The sequence below is a fragment of the Myxine glutinosa genome, chromosome 2, assembly GCF_964187855.1.
Source record: "Myxine glutinosa chromosome 2, kmMyxGlut1.1, whole genome shotgun sequence".
In the NCBI taxonomy this organism is placed as follows: Eukaryota; Metazoa; Chordata; class Myxini; order Myxiniformes; family Myxinidae; genus Myxine; species Myxine glutinosa.
The window spans coordinates 9134107-9155149 of record NC_136262.1 but is presented as its reverse complement, the minus strand read 5'-3'; the positions used below and the strand labels follow the sequence as shown (position 1 = coordinate 9155149).

General features: G+C 43.2%; 2 protein-coding genes across 6 annotated transcripts in view; one reads left to right on the top strand and one right to left on the bottom strand.

The window, feature by feature from the left end:
- Positions 1–2255, top strand: part of ELMO1 (engulfment and cell motility 1) — a 309653-nt gene extending 307398 nt beyond the window's left edge. For all 3 annotated transcript variants that reach the window (XM_078772962.1, XM_078772961.1, XM_078772963.1), the window contains one exon: positions 763–2255. In XM_078772962.1, coding sequence (XP_078629088.1) covers positions 763–963 — 201 coding nt within the window. In that variant the 3' untranslated portion in view covers positions 964–2255. The remainder of the gene's footprint in view (positions 1–762) is intronic.
- MARCHF6 (membrane associated ring-CH-type finger 6) overlaps positions 2027–21043 on the bottom strand; it is an 84321-nt gene continuing 65304 nt past the window's right edge. For all 3 annotated transcript variants that reach the window (XM_068108774.2, XM_078772959.1, XM_078772960.1), the window contains exons 17-26: positions 19256–19356; positions 18197–18334; positions 17786–17984; positions 15789–15858; positions 13455–13636; positions 8916–9050; positions 8650–8739; positions 7169–7301; positions 6927–7062; positions 2027–2785 (exon numbers count right to left, since the gene is read on the bottom strand). In XM_068108774.2, the coding sequence (XP_067964875.2) occupies positions 2692–2785; positions 6927–7062; positions 7169–7301; positions 8650–8739; positions 8916–9050; positions 13455–13636; positions 15789–15858; positions 17786–17984; positions 18197–18334; positions 19256–19356 (1278 nt within the window). In that variant the 3' untranslated portion in view covers positions 2027–2691. The remainder of the gene's footprint in view (positions 2786–6926; positions 7063–7168; positions 7302–8649; positions 8740–8915; positions 9051–13454; positions 13637–15788; positions 15859–17785; positions 17985–18196; positions 18335–19255; positions 19357–21043) is intronic.

The window sequence follows — 21043 nt, the reverse complement described above, 5'->3', positions numbered from 1 at the left end:
AGGATCCTAGGATCCCAAGCTGCACCCCAACCGCTAAGCCAACAAACCCAGGATCCTAGGATCCCAAGCCGCACCCCAACCGCTAAGCCAACAAACCCAGGATCCTAGGATCCCAAGCCACACCCTAACCGCGAAGCCAACAAACCCAGGATCCTAGGATCCCAAGCCGCACCCCAACCGCTAAGTCAACAAACCCAGGATCCTAGGATCCCAAGCCGCACCCCAACCGCTAAGCCAACAAACCCAGGATCCTAGGATCCCAAGCCGCACCCTAACCGCTAAGCCAACAAACCCAGGATCCTAGGATCCCAAGCCGCACCCTAACTGCTAAGCCAATAAACCCAGAATCCTAGGATCCCAAGCCGCACCCTAACCGCTAAGCCAATAAACCCAGAATCCTAGGATCCCAAGCCAGCACCCTAACCGCTAAGCCAACAAACCCAGGATCCTAGGATCCCAAGCTGGCACGCTAACCGCGAAGCCAACAAACCTAGGATCCCAAGCCGTACCCCAACCACTAAGCAAACGAACCCAGGATCCTAGGATCCCAAGCCCGCACCCTAACCGCTAAGGCTTTAAAAAAACTAACACTTCAAAAAATATCATTTTAAAAACCACATTCAGTTCTTTGTTTATTACCTAAAGTCGATATAATCACGTCGAGAAGAATTCTGTACCTGTATCTGTGTACCTTTAACGAAACTGCAATCTGCCTCGTTTGGGATGAACTTAAATTGCCAACGAATGTCTTCCTGGCATCAGTACTCCGTCTGGATCGACGGACTGAACGTTCTCCGTGGCGCCGAGATGGGCAGCGACTGCACCCGATCGGAGCTCGAAATGCTCCTGAGCATGGAGATAAAGCTGCAACTGCTCGACCTGGAGAACGTCCCCATTCCCGAGGCGCCTCCGCCCATTCCAAAGGAGCCGAGCAATTATGACTTCGCTTACGATTACAGCTAGTCGGGTTCCTCGGTGTCGGTGCTGCGTCCAGTGTTCACCAAAAGATTGAAAAGGTGAAAGGTCACGGGTTCAGTGAAGAGTAATTGGATTTCAAACACATTACATGACGATGCATGCATGATCTTGCACATGTGATGTTTTATCACCTCGTTACCGTTTCTAACCCTCATCAACATGGGAACATTGTCACCTGGCCTGTTTAATCAGACCTGTGTCCTGAACCTTCAATTTTTGGAGATGAATGAATTCAAACTACCTATTCGTAGCTCATCCATATGTCCTGATGGTCTGGTCTTCCTGGTCCAAATTACACCAAAAAAGGGGAACAAGCATACTGAGCAGGTGTGCACCTGTTTCATTTCTAAAAGCATTATTTTAACCCAATAAGAAACGTTTTCATAATATATAACATCTCCATCAAAAACATCTTGGTCGATCCCAATGACTAGAACATGAGATCAAAATGGCCGAACGCCCTCGACAAACACCAACCGTCCAGTAAGGGAGTCAGGACCATTTTGCTCGTTTGTCGAATGTATTAATCGGACCACGTTAAGGATTGTGTACCTGTTTGCACAGGTAGAAGGCAAGGCCTGATGTTTACATTTAGCATCAACACTGGTGCTTCACAAACCCACAGCTGATTGGCTCACTACATCACATGACTCACCTGTGCGTTGTATCGTCACAAGACATGCATCACAAAGGGGAGAAAGTCGTTTCGTGAATTTTCGGGGGGAATAATCAGTCACCTGTGCATTTCAAGTCGTTCACCTGTTAACGGCCTTGGTGGCTACAAGACACTAGCTGAGCTTTGATCACATTGTAAGCAAATCCATCGCTGCTCCTGTTTAACGTGCATCATGATTGGCTAAAGTGCTTGAAGCTTCCCAGCATGCATCACTCCTTCCACGTAGATGTGAGCAGCAGCCGCCAAAACGAATGTGAAATTACTGTACACCTTCACCCCTTTAACCTGACCTCCGACCCCCAACCTGACAACACCTGAACATTCCAACAGTATTATTACACACCGTGCGAGCTTTTCACCTGACGAGGTCCATTGTGGTTCTGGTTGGTTTATTTTAACCTGTGGCACAGGTGTCACAAATACACACATTGATGTTAATTTAAATGTGGAATTTGTACCTTTTACAGCACAATGGCGTCGACTCCACGGTGCCAAGGAGCAACGTTACATAAAATGCGCTTTGTAACTGTACCTGTAATAAAATATTGGCTTTATGAATTTGCAATAAAATATCGTAACTCAGGTGCGACAATTGCTTTTCCATCCTTTGGTGTTCATTTCTTTCTTTTTTTACAGGAATATTAATGGGCATAAACCCTGGAGAGCAAGCCATCCTAGGTGTTTGGAAATTAACAGTTTACCTGTAACACCTGTTTCCAGTTTTGATATCTGTATATTTCTGAAAAGGTAAACCACACTGATTAAATCCAATCGGAATGATTTGAATTACAACGATCGGTTCTGTACATTAAGCACAAAAGCTAAATTTTAGCCATTTTTATGGAGGCATGCAGGTGAGGGGAAGTGAACCTCAAGCAAGCGGCTTCACCTGACAAACAGGTAAAAAGCCAAATAAGTTACCATGCACAAAATATTTGTACTCCGCCAGGCCCGGTCCACATATTATGTACATTTACACAAGAACAAACTTCTTGTTGCCGAGAGGCTGATGTCACGCCAAATGTAAAACCGGCTCTCTAAGGCACGGGTGGAATGGAGGTGGTGTGCGCAGGTGGAGGCTTGGAGCTTGAACGCTGATCGTAATTCACAAGTTGTTGTCCCACAAGGTACCTGAGAAAACAAGGATCAGACAGAGTTGCTTTGATCATCATCATACTAAAATACGTCATTTGTGTCTCATGAAGTTTTGACGCCAATACATTCCGTCCTTACTTATCCAATCTCAACCAAACTTGACAGGATGACAAAGGGTGACATAATAAAGGTTGTAGCGCATTCATTTGCCCCCACCCCAAAGGGGTTTTCTCCCCCCGAGCGAGTTTGCCCGCCATTGCCGTCAATTGGGTTGCACGTTGAGATGTATATAAATGTCAAATTAGCTTTATCGTGGCGTTTTTCCAAAGAAGATTTATCGTGGCGTTTTTCCAAAGAAGAAGATTTATCGTGGCGTTTTTCCAAAGAAGAAGATTTATCGTGGCGTTTTTCCAAAGAAAAAGATTTATCGTGGGATTTTTCCAAAGAAGAAGATTTATCGTGGCGTTTTTCCAAATAAGATTTATCGTGGCGTTTTTCCAAATAAGAAGATTTATCGTGGCGTTTTTCCAAAGAAAAAGATTTATCGTGGCGTTTTTCCAAAGAAAAAGATTTATCGTGGCGTTTTTCCAAAGAAGATTTATCGTGGCGTTTTTCGAAAGAAGAAGATTTATCGTGGCGTTTTTCGAAAGAAGAAGATTTATCGTGGCGTTTTTCGAAAGAAGAAGATTTATCGTGGCGTTTTTCCAAAGAAGAAGATTTATCATGGCGTTTTTCCAAAGAAGAAGATTTATCGTGGCGTTTTTCCAAAGAAGATTTATCGTGGGGTTTTTCCAAAGAAGATTTATCGTGGGGTTTTTCCAAAGAAGATTTATCGTGGGGTTTTTCCAAAGAAGATTTATCGTGGGGTTTTTCCAAAGAAGATTTATCGTGAGGTTTTTCCAAAGAAGATTTATCGTGGCGTTTTTCCAAAGAAAAAGATTTATCGTGACGTTTTTCCAAAAAGATTTATCGTGGCGTTTTTCCAAAGAAGATTTATCGTGGCGTTTTTCCAAAGAAGATTCATTGTGGGGTTTTTCCAAAGAAGATTTATCGTGGCGTTTTTCCAAAGAAGATTTATCGTGGCGTTTTTCCAAAGAAAAAGATTTATCGTGGCGTTTTTCCAAAGAAGAAGATTTATCGTGGCTTTTTTCCAAATAAGAAGATTTATCGTGGCGTTTTTCCAAATAAGATTTATCGTGGCGTTTTTCCAAAGAAGATTTATCATGGCGTTTTTCCAAAGAAGATTTATCATGGCGTTTTTCCGAAGAAGATTTATCGTGGCGTTTTTCCAAAGAAAAATATTTATCGTGGCGTTTTTCCAAAGAAGAAGATTTATCGTGGCGTTTTTCCAAAGAAGATTTATCGTGGCGTTTTTCCAAAGAAGATTTATCGTGGCGTTTTTCCAAAGAAGATTTATCGTGGCGTTTTTCCAAAGAAGAAGATTTATCGTGGCGTTTTACCAAAGAAGAAGATTTATCAATGCGTTTTTCCAAAGAAAAAGATTTCTCGTGGCGTTTTTCCAAAGAAAAAGATTTCTCGTGGCGTTTTTCCAAAGAAAAAGATTTCTCGTGGCGTTTTTCCAAAGAAAAAGATTTATCGTGGCGTTTTTCCAAAGAAAAAGATTTATCGTGGCGTTTTTCCAAAGAAAAAGATTTATCGTGGCGTTTTTCCAAAGATTTATCGTGGCGTTTTTCCAAATAAGATTTATCGTGGCGTTTTTCCAAATAAGATTTATCGTGGCGTTTTTCCAAAGAAGATTTATCATGGCGTTTTTCCAAAGAAGATTTATCGTGGCGTTTTTCCAAAGAAGATTTATCGTGGCGTTCTTCCAAAGAAGATTTATCATGGCGTTTTTCCAAAGAAGATTTATCATGGCGTTCTTCCAAAGAAGATTTATCATGGCGTTTTTCCAAAGAAAAATATTTATCGTGGCGATTTTCCAAATAAGAAGATTTATCGTGGCGTTTTTCCAAAGAAGAAGATTTATCATGGCGTTTTTCCAAATAAGAAGATTTATCGTGGCGTTTTTCCAAAGAAAATGATTTATCGTGGCGTTTTTCCAAAGAAGATTTATCATGGCGTTTTTCCAAAGAAGAAGATTTATCGTGGCATTTTTCCAAAGAAGAAGATTTATCATGGCATTTTTCCAAAGAAGAAGATTTATTGTGGAATTTTTTCAAATAAGATTTATCGTGGCGTTTTTCCAAAGAAGATTTATCGTGGCGTTTTTCCAAAGAAGATTTATCATGCCGTTTTTCCAAAGGAGATTTATCGTGGCGTTTTTCCAAAGAAGAAGATTTATCGTGGCATTTTTCCAAAGAAGAAGATTTATCGTGGCGTTTTTCCAAAGAAGATTTATCGTGGCGTTTTTCCAAAGAAGATTTATCATGGCGTTTTTCCAAAGAAGATTTATCGTGGCGTTTTTCCAAAGAAGATTTATCGTGGCGTTTTTCCAAAGAAAAATATTTATCGTGGCGTTTTTCCAAAGAAGAAGATTTATCGTGGCGTTTTTCCAAAGAAGAAGATTTGTCGTGGCATTTTTCCAAATAAGAGGATTTATCGTGGCGTTTTTCCAAAGAAGATTTATCGTGGCGTTTTTCCAAAGAAGATTTATCGTGGCGTTTTTCCAAAGAAAAAGATTTATCGTGGCGTTTTTCCAAAGAAGAAGATTTATCGTGGCGTTTTTCCAAATAAGAAGATTTATTGTGGCGTTTTTCCAAAGAAGATTTATCGTGGCGTTTTTCCAAAGAAGATTTATCGTGGCATTTTTCCAAAGAAGAAGATTTATCGTGGCGTTTTTCCAAAGAAGAAGATTTATCATGGCGTTTTTCCAAAGAATATTTTAATAACAAAAATAATGATAATCACATATTATTAATGGTATTACAAAACAATATTAATACTAATAATGTCCCACTTCCCCAAGGCGTTTTTCCTGCAGTGATAACGCGTATAAATAGCTTATAGTTATCATGGCGTTTCTGTGGGAGCAACGGCTTCTACAGGAAGTAAAAACATTATAAACCACAAACACGTATGATTAGCTTTTTAAACAGTCGCTAATGCTGTTTATAACACTAAATGAAGAAATTTAGAGGAATCCTGACTTACAGAAAAGGTTTAGTAAGGTTTACTTACAGAACTGAGCGAAGATCTACTGTACTCTATATACCCCACAAATGTTGGGTTGATAACATGGCCCTTTCTGCCGCTACCGCGGCATTTATTGTAGCGAACCTTTGAAACTCGCTCCTGCTGTTTCAGACGAAACTGAAAGGGAGAAGCTCGGGTTGTGCTCCTTTACCAAGCAGCAAGCTAGTGCTTGCCAAGTCAGCGCTTGCCAAGCCAGCTGTTCCTTAACGGTTTTGAATGGAGTGCTTGCTCGAATGCGTAAACCACTTGGCGATCTCTCCACAAGAAACTTGGTAAATGAACACACACCCAATGTTCTTGAGATCCGACCATAGATCGACTGTAATCTATATACCCCAAAGATGAATGACCTTTCCTGCCCCTCCCGGAGTCTGCAGGTGTACTCGTCCAGAAAATTAAACAAATGGTGTAGCCAATGGCTTGATAGAGGGTCCTGTATTGTGGGGGAAGAGAAATGCACCAGCCATGAAGCAGGTGGACCCTCAGTACAGGTGAAGATTACATGGAAAAATATGCATGTGTGGGTGTCATTACAGGTGTGTTGCAATTTTCCTTCACAAAATAAGTTACCGCTACAGCAGAAGATCAAATTACCTCACCGTATTAAAGGAGAACCTACGTGGAACGGTTCAGCATGAAAGGGAATATAATCGTCAGATAGGTGAACGTGAACCCAAAGAGCAACATCGAGGACCAGGTGGTTACAGGTGACTCCTCGCTCAGACGAACGAAAGAGAACGTGCAAGCTCAACAACCAGGTTTCCAGTATGGATTACCTGGCACGCAAACAAGTCTGTCCGCTGCACGCGACTTCTACTGTCCAATTGCAGGTGTAGGTAGTTTTAATAAAATCGTATTGAGGAATGACACGGTGGAAGATTGGATTTCCTTGTAAATAGAAACGTTTAGGTGGGATTATGATGTGCTCAAACAGTTCCAGGCTGGTGCAAAGGAACCCGGATGTTATCCCAAGATTCCCACCTATGTGAAGCACAGCAGGTGGATGCGCACGACTGTCACGTACTTGTCATTCTTGATGTGCTCGTAAAGACGCCTGAACTGCTGTGCCTGGAAGGAGATGAATCCAACGAGCATAACGACCATGAGCACAAACGGGTATATACGTCTGTATACCAGAGTCTCCATCTCCTCACTCACTCCTGCGCACAGGTGACAAAGCAGACGGGTTTGGATCGGCTGGAATTCAACTCACGGAGGATGTTTCTCGAATAAAGTCATGCAAGGTCGCCGTTGTGGTGAACGCACCGAGCAGAGGTACGGCCCCGGCAGCCAGCACGTAGGGTACACACAGGTAGAGAAGCAGCACGGTGATGACCGGAACTGCAAGCTCGCGCAGGATGAAATGCAGGTTCATATTCCGCAGCCCGTTGGCGTAAACCTGGACATGGCACAGATGGGGCATATCACCATTAGTCACGTCATCGAAGGATACAAACAATTCGTTCCAGTTCAACAAGCCAATCACTGCGGCAGGTGTCTTCAGGCCTCCTCTATCCAATCGGTGAATCACGAGTCATCCTGCACAAGGCCAGATCATTATGAGCTCCAGTACAAATCTACGTGCGATGGGTTATCAATGCACAGTCTCTAAACCTTGTAATTTACCTTATGAACTTTACCTTCACCAAACTCAAAGGTACAAGTTTAGCCAGTTGTACCCAATGAAAACCCCTTCTTTCTTATGCAGCACATGACTGCAGGTTGCATCATTTGCTAGAGGTGTGACTGTACTGCGGATGCAGTGAAATGTTTAGGCAGGAATTTGTCAATCGTTCAGGGTGCCTAAGGATATCGTGGGATATTTAACATCCACTACGTAATGCGAGGATATGTCACACAAAGTGCCTCGTTTTGCCCCACAGGGAGCCGGGCCCGGGAATTAGGGAAACGGGCCCGGGGAGGAGAGAAACGGGCCCGGGGAGGGAAACGGGCCCGGGGAGGAGGGAAACGGGCCCGGGGAGGAGGGAAACGGACCCGGGGAGGGAAACGGGCCCGGGGAGGAGGGAAACGGGCCCGGGGAGGAGGGAAACGGGCCCGGGGAGGAGGGAAACGGGCCCGGGGAGGAGGGAAATGGGCCTGTGGAGGAGGGAAACGGGCCCGGGGAGGAGGGAAACGGGTCTGGGGAGGAGGGAAATGGGCCCGGGGAGGAGGGAAACGGGCCCGGGGAGGAGGGAAATGGGCCTGTGGAGGAGGGAAATGGGCCTGTGGAGGAGGGAAACGGGCCCGGGGAGGAGGGAAACGGGTCTGGGGAGGAGGGAAATGGGCCCGGGGAGGAGGGAAACGTGTCTAGGGAGTGAGTGTTGGGACAAGGTGAACTCGCCCCTTCCCCCCTCCCACAACACCCCCACTCGCATCTTAAACATCCATCCGAGAGATGGCTCACACACTGAAGCCTCGCCATGCCTGCAAAGCACAAGGGTGAGAGTTTACACTCGGTTTGGGAATTGAACTCAGGCTAGAGAGCTCAGAGAGGAGTGTGCGTACCTCCCGGCCCCTCAAACCCCAACAGGTGCAAGGAATAAAAGGTGTGGACTCGTTACATATATGATTGTGTTGATTTTTCCAAAAGCAGAGATTACTTTGGAAATATTCTTCTACCTGTATTTTTCTGGGAGGTGGGAGAGGTTCAACGATTAAAACATAACCTTGCAAAATGAAAAGAGAAATTACATTACAAAGACGATCAATGATTGAAGGGTCTGGTCTGTAGGTGTTTCGCACCTTACCTGCTCGATGACGGTTTTTAACCACCACTGGGGGCCCATCAGTGTGATGGCAGCAATGATCTTAGCATGCAGCACTCCGAGGGCCCAGTTCTACAATCAAAACACAAACAACAAATAAACATCCATCTTTAAGTAATTTCTACCACACTGCAGAAATTTTTACAAGGCCAAAGTACAGAATTGATTGATTGATTGATTTATTTATTTTAAATAGCTGGCAACTTAGAGAGAAAATACACAAAAAAGGCAATTCTGCCCGTCCATACCTGCCATGGAAAAAATATGGGTGTTTGGTCAAGTGGTACACGCAGAGGGGCGACCACAACGAGGTCAAACAGAATTCCCAGCAACAAGGGGACAACGCCGGCCATCAAACCGGCCACCACTAGTGACTTCAGCACCTGCAAGGACAACATCATGACGGATGATGATAAAAAATGTAATGATGAAGTCCAGGAAATAAAAAATAAAAATGCACAAAATTATTATTTTGCCAAAGAAGCAATTGTTACTCTTAAACAAACAAGGAAAAGGCCAAAGAGTTGATCTGTTATAGAGATTATATCAAACCGACAGCACACGATGTTCATATCCCATGATTTTACTGTTTCATCATTATTCATGTTAATTAATTGGTAATTAAATCCGAAGTTTAAATAAATAACAGCAATTTAAAAAAATCATTTGAAGTATTAAATTAATTATTTAACTAGATCGGCACTCAGTAGAGAGCATACCTCCGCCAGGCTGAACAGTTTATATTTTGTATCCCACTGATAGGCCGAATCTGGATTCTGACGAACCAAAATCGAATCGGCTTGTTCTGGTCACAAAACCAACCCGTCCACAAAGTTTAGTAATAAGGCCAAGTAAAAAAAAAAAAAAAAGTTTCTCGTCCCCACCCGCTTCCTTTTTGGTCGCCGCGTACTTTTATTTACTATTTAATACTAATTTTTTTAAAGATATACTTGTTTTTAAAAAAATCGTTTTGCGAAGAAACTCGGTCTAAAACTTGCAGTTTCCGGGCGTTTGCTGATCGTATCTTGTGCATTGATCTGAACTATTATGGATCCACCCTCTAACGGAACTTCCTGGTTAATACATGCTGGGCTTAACGCAGACACTTTGTGCTAAAGACGGTCAATTCTCGCAGCGGTTGTGCACTGGGCAAGTGCAATTTACGTGTAAAAATCTTGAATTTCATACTTTTAATGGTACAAATTTGAGTAGGGAATATGACGATATTCGTGTGTGTAAGCATACGTTCGTATGTTAAAACATATATTTATTTGCTAATTTGGAAATGAAATTGCAGGCCTTTCGGTAACAATCAACACTGGCATGTTTCACATTACATTGGACAAACTATAGAGTCTTTAAGTCAGCCACAGTGGTCATTCAATTCATGGCAGCCATCTTGGAAAAAAATAGCAAAAAAAATGAAAAGAGTAAATAGTAAGGGCCTCCCCCCTCCTTTTTTCAAAAAAGTCCGCACGAGAAACTTTTTCTTTTTTTTTTACTTGGCCTAACTCGTCCATAACATTTTAAAATACCATGTTGTATATCGGTTTAAGCCCAATCTCTCAATGGTCAAGAATCAAATAAAAATTAAATATTCAGATCTTCACCAAAATTCGAATAGATTCGTCCTTGTCACACACCCAATCTGTCCACCAAGTTTCGTCCAAATCCGTCCACAACATTTTGAAATATCTTGTTCACAGACAAAAAAACAGGGGTGAAAACATAACCTCCATCCACCTTCGGTGACGGGGGTAATAATTAAGGTTAAATCTTCTTCTTCATCGATTCTTCATGGTCTTCCAACATCCTTGTGATCCACTTGAAAGTAAATAGATGTATCCCAATGTGTCGTATATGGGATATATTATATTTGCAATCTCCGCAAAACCACGAGAGAAAAGTAATCCAGCAGATCAACCAAAAGCTATTCCTCGGCCGTGACCAATTTGGGTCGGGTGCCCCATTTCCCACCATTCCCCTTTACAGGACCCGAGGTAATGGAATCCTCTATACTCATTGGATCACGACATAATAATACAACGAAATGAAGAAAAAGGACCTCTATCTCCGAAACCGGTGCATGAAAAAAAAATGAAGCGTGGCTCATTGTAAAGAACTCCACATGGAGAATAAATGTTATTAACGATGACGTCATTGGTGCCTTAATTATGAAGTCATAATTCGACAAGTACAACAATGAGTGATCAGTTTGAAATATCTTGAGCGTGATCTACGCAACAATTATATTGGAGAATGTAAATTTATGATGTCATCAGTCACGTGGTCTGGCTGCCATATTGGATCAAAGAAAAAAAACCCTGAAAAAAAAAACAGGAGAATTGGCTCGCACCAAGTCGACTGCGCAGGGTAAGTATTCTATGAATACCATATAGTTCAATTCTGATGTGTTTATGTTTGGCTTTCGCCAACCGACCTCTAGATTTTCTGGAAGCCCGGGAGCCGAACCCCATTATTACCACAGGAATTGGTTTTAAATATCATGTTTTTTTTATTTATATCGCGGCATTTTCCATGAATGTAACCCACGGGATAATTAAGGGTTAACTATTGGGACGGTTCTTGGATGTACAGTCAGAACCCGACATTCGCGGGAGATACGTTCCTGAAAAATTCCGCGAATGCGATTCCCTAAATGTCGGCGCAATGTTTAATGGGAAAAGGGGAATCAGTTCCCGGCGGTTTGTGATTCATAAGGGAAAAAATTAAAATTTAAACGAACACGAATGCACATCATTCATTAGTTTCATCTAAAATGCTTACAAACAAAAATCAAAAAAAAAACCTTTGACCTACCTCTCAATCGGACTGTAAACAAAAAAGGCAACCGTGATTGAATTTGTGCTTTGCGCGCGTCTGACAAGTTTCTGTGGCTGTCGAGTTTCTCACTTTTTGTGGTTAATAAATGGTTGCGGCTTATAAACCAGTGCGGCTTGTGTGTGTTTAAATTCCAGTTTTAAAAAAAAATTAGGGGATGCGGCTTATATAACGATGCGCTCAATAGTCCGAAATTTACGGTAACCCTTTCCAAAAGGTTAGCTTACTCGTGCCGCGAGTGTCATGTTATTTTATCAAAAACGAACCGTTTGTTTTGCTCTGATCTTGCGTGATCCCCAAAGCGCGTCTTGGTTCCGGAAATAATTGCTGTTTCAACTGCTCGGAATTTAAGCTTGAAGGATTTCAACGCTATTCTGTATTATCTTAGGGAGATAGATGTTGAGGTGAAATTGCATAATTATAAACGTCCTGCCATCACAGTCTTTGTGTTAGAATTTGTTGTTTTTTTTGGGATGCAAAATAAGAGTTCTTTTTTGTAAAAATTAACTTTTATTTGACTAAAAATACTAAAGGTATTTTAAACAGTATCATGATACTTTAAACCATTTTCAATGGTTGCTAGGAGACAGGGCAGGATACTAAAGGAATCATAAGACTTGAAACTAAACAACAGATATAGAATTAAACCAACACTCGCGGTTCCCGATCAAAAATGTTTTTTGTGCCCACAAAAAACCGCGAATACGTGAAGCACAGGGCCGCGAATGTAGAAGCAGGTCACATATTATAAACCGCGAATATGCGGGGTCCGCGAATATCAGGGTCCGGCTGTATTATGACGGCGATTTGTGTTCTAGTGTTCAAGTATAGAATTCAAATTAAATAAAGGTTTATAGAGGTTTAAAGGTGTATAAATAAATAAATGAATCTCACGTTTTATTGCCATTTTACAACGTGTCTATTACATCACCTTATCTAATGCATTACATTAGTTATTTTTGCTTGTTGTTTGTGTCCTTCATGACGTCCTCAAAAACACCAAGTTTCCTCTTTTGAATGATTTTCAATTTTGTTTCATTGCGAGGCAGGCAGAGTAAAACTAGAAAGACACTCTTCAAATGTCGTGACGTCGACCAATATCCCTCTGCCTATATTATTACGTCATTATATATGCTTGTACCAAGTTTGATTTAAATCCCTTCAGCTGGTCTCAAGTATCACATTATCAATGACCTCTGCATTTTTTTAATTTAACGACAAAATCTAATCAGTTCATCTTTGCATCATATGTACTTATACCAAGTTTCGTCAAAATCCCATCGCTGGTTCACAAGTTAGCGCAGTAACATTTTTTTTTTTTAAATCTAACAGGACCTCTGACCTTTGACCTATTGGCGCCAGTCAAATCAGTTCATATTTTCATCATAGTACATACTTTTACCAACTTTGGTCAAAATCCCATCGCTGGTACACAAGTTATCGTGGTAATGGGATTTTTACCTAAAATGACCTCTGACCTCTTGACCTCAATATCTAATCAGTTTATCTTTACATCATAGTACCTACTTGATCTAGGTTTGATTTAAATCCTTTCACCCGTTCTCAAGTTATCGCGGTAACAAAAACCTATCACGGACGGACAACCCGAAAACATAATGCTTCCGGCGACGTTGTCGGTACAGGTACAAAAATTATTTTAGTCCTCTCTGCGCATGTGCGATCAGGACAAATTTAGAGACAAAGTAACATACTGTAAAACGGCAAAAGATGTCTTCCTATTAATGTTCCGATTCATATTCAAAATATAACATTCAACTCAAATAAGTTGTTCCTCGATCATAAACTAATAAGACGGACGGACGGGCATGAACCAATTGCTTCACCCCGCTTTTCGCTCCACGTGCACGGAATAATGAAACATGTCTGATGCTATTTCCTAAAACACCTTGCAACGCATTGGTGAAATGTACGAAAGTAAAACACACAAGTAAACTCCACTCCTTGGCCTTCTGTAGCAGGATGGCACGACCTTGTGGGAGCCATGCGGCCGAGATGGTGATGCCACGCATCGAAAGCCAGCAAACGTACAAACCACAGGCAGCCGTATACAGCTCGTGCGTACGCCCATCTCCCATCCAGAAGGACATCAGCCAGCGGCCTACGAGAACTGCACGTACAGAGAATGCGATTAGTTGGCTTTGTATGTCACCAAGGCAACCTCAAATTGAAAACACCTAAACCAACTCGATCACGGAATAAATAACGGATGAAAATAGCGCAAAACATTTTCAATGAAGTATAAACTAGAAAGCATCTTTAAGTGCAAAGCACGTCCGCATCTGCCTTGAACTCGATCTGAACTTGATGAAAACTGCAAAATTTTGCAGTAGAATTTGCAGATCTGAACTTGATATTGTAGAATTTGATGTGAATGTGTCAAAGGATATGCCTCCGCACAAGGGATATGCCTCCGCACAAGGGATATGCCTCCGCACAAGGGATATGCCTCCGCACAAGGGATATGCCTCCGCACAAGGGATATGCCTCCGCACAAGGGATATGCCTCGGCACAAGGGATATGCCTCGGCACAAGGGATATGCCTCGGCACAAGGGATATGCCTCGGCACAAGGGATATGCCTAGGCACAAGGGATATGCCTCGGCACAAGGGATATGCCTCGGCACAAGGGATATGCCTCGGCACAAGGGATATGCCTCGGCACAAGGGATATGCCTCGGCACAAGGGATATGCCTCGGCACAAGGGATATGCCTCGGCACAAGTGATATGCCTCGGCACAAGTGATATGCCTCGGCACAAGGGATATGCCTCCGCACAAGGGATATGCCTCGGCACAAGGGATATGCCTCCGCACAAGGGATATGCCTCGGCACAAGGGATATGCCTCGGCACAAGGGATATGCCTCGGCACAAGGGATATGCCTCGGCACAAGGGATATGCCTCGGCACAAGGGATATGCCTCGGCACAAGGGATATGCCTCGGCACAAGGGATATGCCTCGGCACAAGTGATATGCCTCGGCACAAGTGATATGCCTCGGCACAAGTGATATGCCTCGGCACAAGGGATATGCCTCCGCACAAGGGATATGCCTCGGCACAAGGGATATGCCTCCGCACAAGGGATATGCCTCCGCACAAGGGATATGCCTCCGCACAAGGGATATGCCTCCGCACAAGGGATATGCCTCCGCACAAGGGATATGCCTCCGCACAAGGGATATGCCTCCGCACAAGGGATATGCCTCCGCACAAGGGATATGCCTCCGCACAAGGGATATGCCTCCGCACAAGGGATATGCCTCCGCACAAGGGATATGCCTCCGCACAAGGGATATGCCTCCGCACAAAGGATATGCCTCCGCACAAAGGATATGCCTCCGCACAAAGGATATGCCTCCGCACAAAGGATATGCCTCCGCACAAAGGATATGCCTCCGCACAAAGGATATGCCTCCGCACAAAGGATATGCCTCCGCATAAACACCCTGGAAGTGGTGGTGCCACATCCATCACATGTAATTGAAACTTGAGCAATAATATTGATTGGAGAATATTTTATGGAATCTTGCGTTTGATCAGATCTTCAAGACAAAAATGCTCGAGCTTCACAATGAAAACTACACAAAGATGGTGATTACAAGAACATTACGAGTTATCTCGTTGTCTAGTTCCATCAAGTCATGTCTGACTTCTGTTGACATTAGTGCTATGATTTCTCCAAACATCCCTATCCTGCCCTGCTTCCTCGAAGCTCTGGCAGACATCTCAGTTGCAACCTTTACTCCATCCATATGTCACACAGAAGGTCTGCCTCTTCCACTTCTTCACCGAACCAGACCCAACATGGTTGACTTCTTCAGAATTTTGTTTTCTGCACGGCTGATGTGTCCAAAGTATAACAGTTTCTGTTTTGACATCAGTGTTCCTCATGTACCGAGTGGTCTAATTACGAGACGATGGACAAATCAACATATTATTTGAGATTTGAAACTAGGATCCCAACAAAATTAACTAAATCCTCAGATGGGAATGCCTACGGGGCCAATCCAAATGATTTGAGCATCCTTCAGCACCACCGGACCAAAGGATGTTGAGTGGAATACGAAAAAACATTTACAGAGGAGTCAAGGCTCGTGGAGAGTCACACAGCACTCCTACACGAGGCCAGAACGGATTTTAGAACAGAACCCAATATTGTGAAAGGTTTTACCGAACTTCAGGTCCAGGCATAGATCTAGGAATTGGTGGAAATTAAAACCAGAAGCCAAGACACGAGGATACAAAGGGAAACTCACCTGGAACAACAAGGCAGACTAAGCTGGCCAACATGAGAGTCAAACAGAGCAAACTGAGAAGCGTAAAAATCTGGAAAACAGAGAGCATGGAATAAAAAATAAATAATTAACCGATGAAGCTCATTTCACAAAATCATAAACCGACATTCATTGGGAGACAAATAATGAGGAGATTTAAAAATGAGCACATTACGTCAAACTTTCAGGAATTTAACGGATGGCGAGAGGAAGAGACTTCTTCTCCATGCAATATCCAAGCTCATGGATGAGCCAATTCCCTCAGGATGACATGTGACAAAGTGAAAGGATGACATGTGACAAAGCAATGGGAATCCGGTGAAAATAGGTGCCGCACCAGTGGGCGGAATTCCGTATAATCCAAAGCTCTCCCCAAACAATGGCGTCTCTCACTAACGAGCAGAGACACAAGGACCTGCTGCTCTCTCATCACCAAAAGGGTGGTGTCCCTGTTCACTACCACCATCTACTTTCACCTCTTCATCCATACACAGTCCTTCCAGGTTGCACACGATCTTCCAGAAACCGCATCCTTGTGCAATTCCCAAACTTTTGGTTTACTGCTCACTTCCACCGATCTGTTCCTTTCTTCTCAGACTTTAGGAACCTCCTTCCTCAGTCTCGTCAATCACACTCTCCCCTCTGGCTCCAGTTACAACTCGGTAATGCATCAGTTGTCTCAAGTCATCCATACCTGTCCGTGACCTTTTCCATCCTCATTAACCCTCTCCTAACCTCATCTACATGCAAGTGGCCTCGTTTCCTTTGCTCTTCTTCTTTACGTCGTCATATACCTTAGTTTTAACATTGACAATTTTGTATCATACACGTATGATGTTCTGACAGGGTTTATAATCATTTTTTAATTAGTTTGTTATTATTTTTTGTTTGTTAGTTATTATTTTTTACATGAACATTTCAATAATTGCAATTTTAAAACGCTCTCACATGGAAGACAGGTCGGTGGCCTCTCTTTTTACCTCCTCTCCTCTAGTATTGCTCTCTCAAACCTCCGACCCTCCATAGCTTTTCCAGGAAATGCACGTTCTTCCAATAACTACTTCCTGATTAAACTCCCAAAATAATCCAGGTTTTCCACACATCTCTACTTTTATGCCTATTTTCTACAGTTTGTGGAACTTCCAGAGATTCAAATCGCACTCTCTCCTCCAGGGCTTCCAGCAAGTGGTGCACAGCCATCTCATGTCATCCTCCATCCCTACCTGCAATCTCTTCCACCTCCATTAACCCTACATAACTCAACCCTCGCACTTATAGGTTATCGCTGGCTCCTCTTCTCTTTTCTTGTTTGTCAATTCCCTTACTTATTGTAACTCCATTGTGTTTGTGTGCGAATGTACCTGTGTGTGTGGGTACATGTGTACATAGGCGTGCATGCCTGAACATGGGCATAAACTCTTGAACGTGGGAGCGCACACCTGAACGTGGGTACACATGCTTGAACGCACACCTGAACATGGACATGCATGCTTGAACGCGGGCAAGCATGCTTGAACGTGGGCACGCACGCTTGAACATGGGCACGCACGTCTGAACGTGGGCACGCACGTCTGAACGTGGGCATGCACGCTTGAACGTGGGTGCACACGCACGCTTCAACGTGGGCACGCACGCTTCAACGTGGGCACGCACACTTGTGGGTGTGTGCAGCATCAAACATCATGGATGATAAAGAATTGGCATAACCATGATGTGACAATTTTGAAGGCCTCAGAATGAAACATACATACATGTAGAACAGAAGATAATCAAATTGCTACCTTCAAATAATTGTTTTTTCATTACGATTTCGCTCTTAAATTTTGTCCCAAAATACCCAACAACCAAGAAGACCAGTAACTAGGACCACTTCCCTCACTGGAAGTGAGTACCTAATATAAAAACAATATCATGGCATCAAGTTGAGCAAGATCGCTTTTTTGTCCATACACCTGCGCCACGTGGCCAACCAAACTTACCCGTAGCACAAATTGATTTGGCCTACGATACGGCTGGAAGCCTACGGGCGCATCCTGCTGTAGCATGGCTTGGTGAACCATGTGGAGGCCGCCACCTTGAGCAGCAGGAACAGCGTGCTGCTCCGCATCCCTGGGGTCTTCGTTTCTTTCATCACCGGTTCCCTCTTCCTGGTCTCCAAGCAGATAGGAGCGCAACTCCCTTTGGTTTTAATTGACAGGATGTTAGATGAAGTGGGGGACAACTCATACGACTTCCTCATCTTCAGCACTTATCACTCGGTATGTGACAAAAACCTTTTAAAAATAAGCAAACTAATTAAAATCATGTATTTTACACGAAAAACATGTGCAACATTAACAGCCAAGAGTGACAGCCGAGGAAGGATCAGCATGGAAATGAGCACGACTTACAGAGCACGTCCAACATAAAGGGTCCAACCACGAACAAGGCCTTTGAGCCATTGGCGAGTGTGGCCTTGCTCCAGCAAAGCAGGAAGTACCACCTGTAGCAGCAGCAGTTCCAAAGAAAGCTCGCTAACTGGAGCATCACTGTCACGTGCACACGTATAATGAGGGTTACAGGTGTGCACGGGTTAATTTACATTCGGTGATACAGTACAACAGGAATTTCCTGCATCCAATGAAAACACAAACACAGCTTTCAGCATTACAAGCAAAAGACTTTGTCCCAAAAGTTTTCTAATTCAGCATCAGAAGCGCGTCTGTTGTGACGACTTTGCCAGGTGTATATAATCGATGAACACCAAAGATTACACGAGTAAATATTTTAAATTGTGCACATGCGGAACCTTTTTTGGAAATTGGTAAACTTGGTCTCAGAAACCAACATTCAGCAAAATGATTGGAATTGGATTCGAACAACTTTCAAACTCAAACAGCAGTTTTTCATACACTTTGCCATTTATAACTGTGGTCAAAATGGATCAAAACCTGAATTACTGAAATGTATTGGTTATTTAATTATTTAAACTAGTAATGTGCCTCCACAACAATCTTTGACCATGTTGTGGAATGTCAGCCGAGGCTCTCACTTTTATTTTTTCTTCCACCCTCACTTTTCCACCTTTATTCGCTTTTAAATTTGTTTTCTCCGCAACCGCTTGAACGATTGACACAAAACTTTCAACGCATGAGCCCGTACCCATGGAGAATTTTAACAGTTATGTGATTATGTGGATGGAAAATTCGGGCGACGTTCCAAAAAGTATTTTGTAGGTGTGGGTTGCAGGGTGTTTCACGTATCAGGAATAAGCGGCCACGACTTCGCTTCCTCGGCCTCAGGCAAATTATCCCAGAAAACAAAAAAATAAATAAATAAAAACCAGACGCCATGTTGGACTTCCATTTATGTTTTTAGGAGAAAGCTTTAAATGTGACGCTTTCCGACGCCAATCGACAGTCGAAAGTGATCAATTTCACAACCTTACGTGCCGTTTAATCCAATCATACCTGTAAAGCATGACATTGTAAGGAAGAAAATCTGGAAGCACGACTTTGATTATTCTTATGGGAAGCCACAGCATCAAAAGAACGATGGAACCAAATATCACCTGCGAAGAGAAGAGAAATATCAAACAGCGCATATAGTTCAAGTGTGAGCAGAGATGTGAAATCACAAAATTGTTTAAATCCAAGATGGTTAGGCCTGTTTTGTCTTCCTATCCGAGCATGCAGGTCATGATGTTGGGAACCGGGGTTCAATTGTGAATGAAAAGTTTCAGTAGGTCTAAAAGCAACACCTGTATCCATCAAATACGAACATTGTTTGGAGATATATTAGTCGTGATCAACATGTTCCATGGACCGGTCATCATTTTCCCATTCACTTCCCCCAATTCTCCAGAGGCCTGATGGGCGTATTCATTATTCTGCGGTGAGTGCTCACAAAAAGCATTGCACAATTCCACAACTTTCACACTGAGCGCCATGAGAATTTGCGGCCTTCGGTCGGCTCTTAAAATGTCCTCATCACATGGTAATTCCACATTAGTTCCTGTCTGGAAACGAGAAATAACACCATGTTCCAAAATTCCATGGAGAAAGCCAAGGCCAACCCTCGCAGTACGGAGCCTTTCACGATCCTGCACTGACCGTCGTGTGCTCAATGTCTGACCTCTTGCTCCACAAACACAGGAAACAGTCCATTTGAAGCATATCTTATTTGGCCGATTTAATCTTCCCTTCGATGAATAACCGTCTCCATGGCCCTGGATTTTGGGAGTATACAGAGTCGAGGCTCGTGTAAGAGCTAACACATTAAACATGAAAACATGCGCGGACACATAAAACATACAATTAAGGGAGCGGGAGACGAGAGGGGAGAGAGAAAAAGTTTCATCAGAAAGGGTTTGACGGAGGACTGTGTGCTTCCTGCAGAAACCTGGGGAGGGCGAGGGCAGGGGAGGGGACAGAGCATGGAAAGAGCAGAGGGCGCAAGACAAGAGAGCAGGCGCAAGATGACAGAGAGACCACCGACCTGTCTGTGATGGCAAAGCAATAGACCCATAGATTCATCTTCAACACAGGAGATTCCTATGATCTCGAAGGCCTTGGTTTCCATGGCGTCAACCTGAGCAAGGTGTGAGGCAGGTGCAACACCCCAAAGGGGAGAGCAGTACTCCATCAAACTGCTGGGATGAAGGCCTCGTCGGTGGGTAGGAATTCAGGTGTGCCAAGGAAGGACTCTGAACAATGGTGGATGCCCCGTCGGCAGCTGGCTTTGGAGGGTAAATTTGAAATGTGGTTTGCCCAAGAAGGATCATGGTTGATAGTGGGACCCAGGTGTTTGAGTGGCTGAACTTCCTCAAGAGGATTGTGAAGTAGATTGGGGGGTTTGGCAGACGGTCCTTTCGGAGATAGATGGTAAGAGTGTGAGATTTGTCAGATTTGAAAGACATATTCCAAGTAAACAAGTGGTTTACCAGCTTGTGATTAATTAATTCAATCATTCATTCACACATCTTGTACAACCATGTGATACATCAGATGACCAATTAGATTTGCATGCACTTTAAACTAAACTAGAGTGAAGACTATGGCGCACCAGAGCAAAAATCCCCAAACCCCCCACCAAAAGTAAAGTTGCAAGATTGCAAAGGAATGACCCAATATCAAATTTTGAGTTAAAAAAAAAAAAGCAATCTTCTGTTTTGACCCCTGTGACCCTAAGTCCCCACCCCTGGGACATGACTCAGGGGTCAAACCCAAAAAAATCCTTTCATATTTCATGCGTCACCC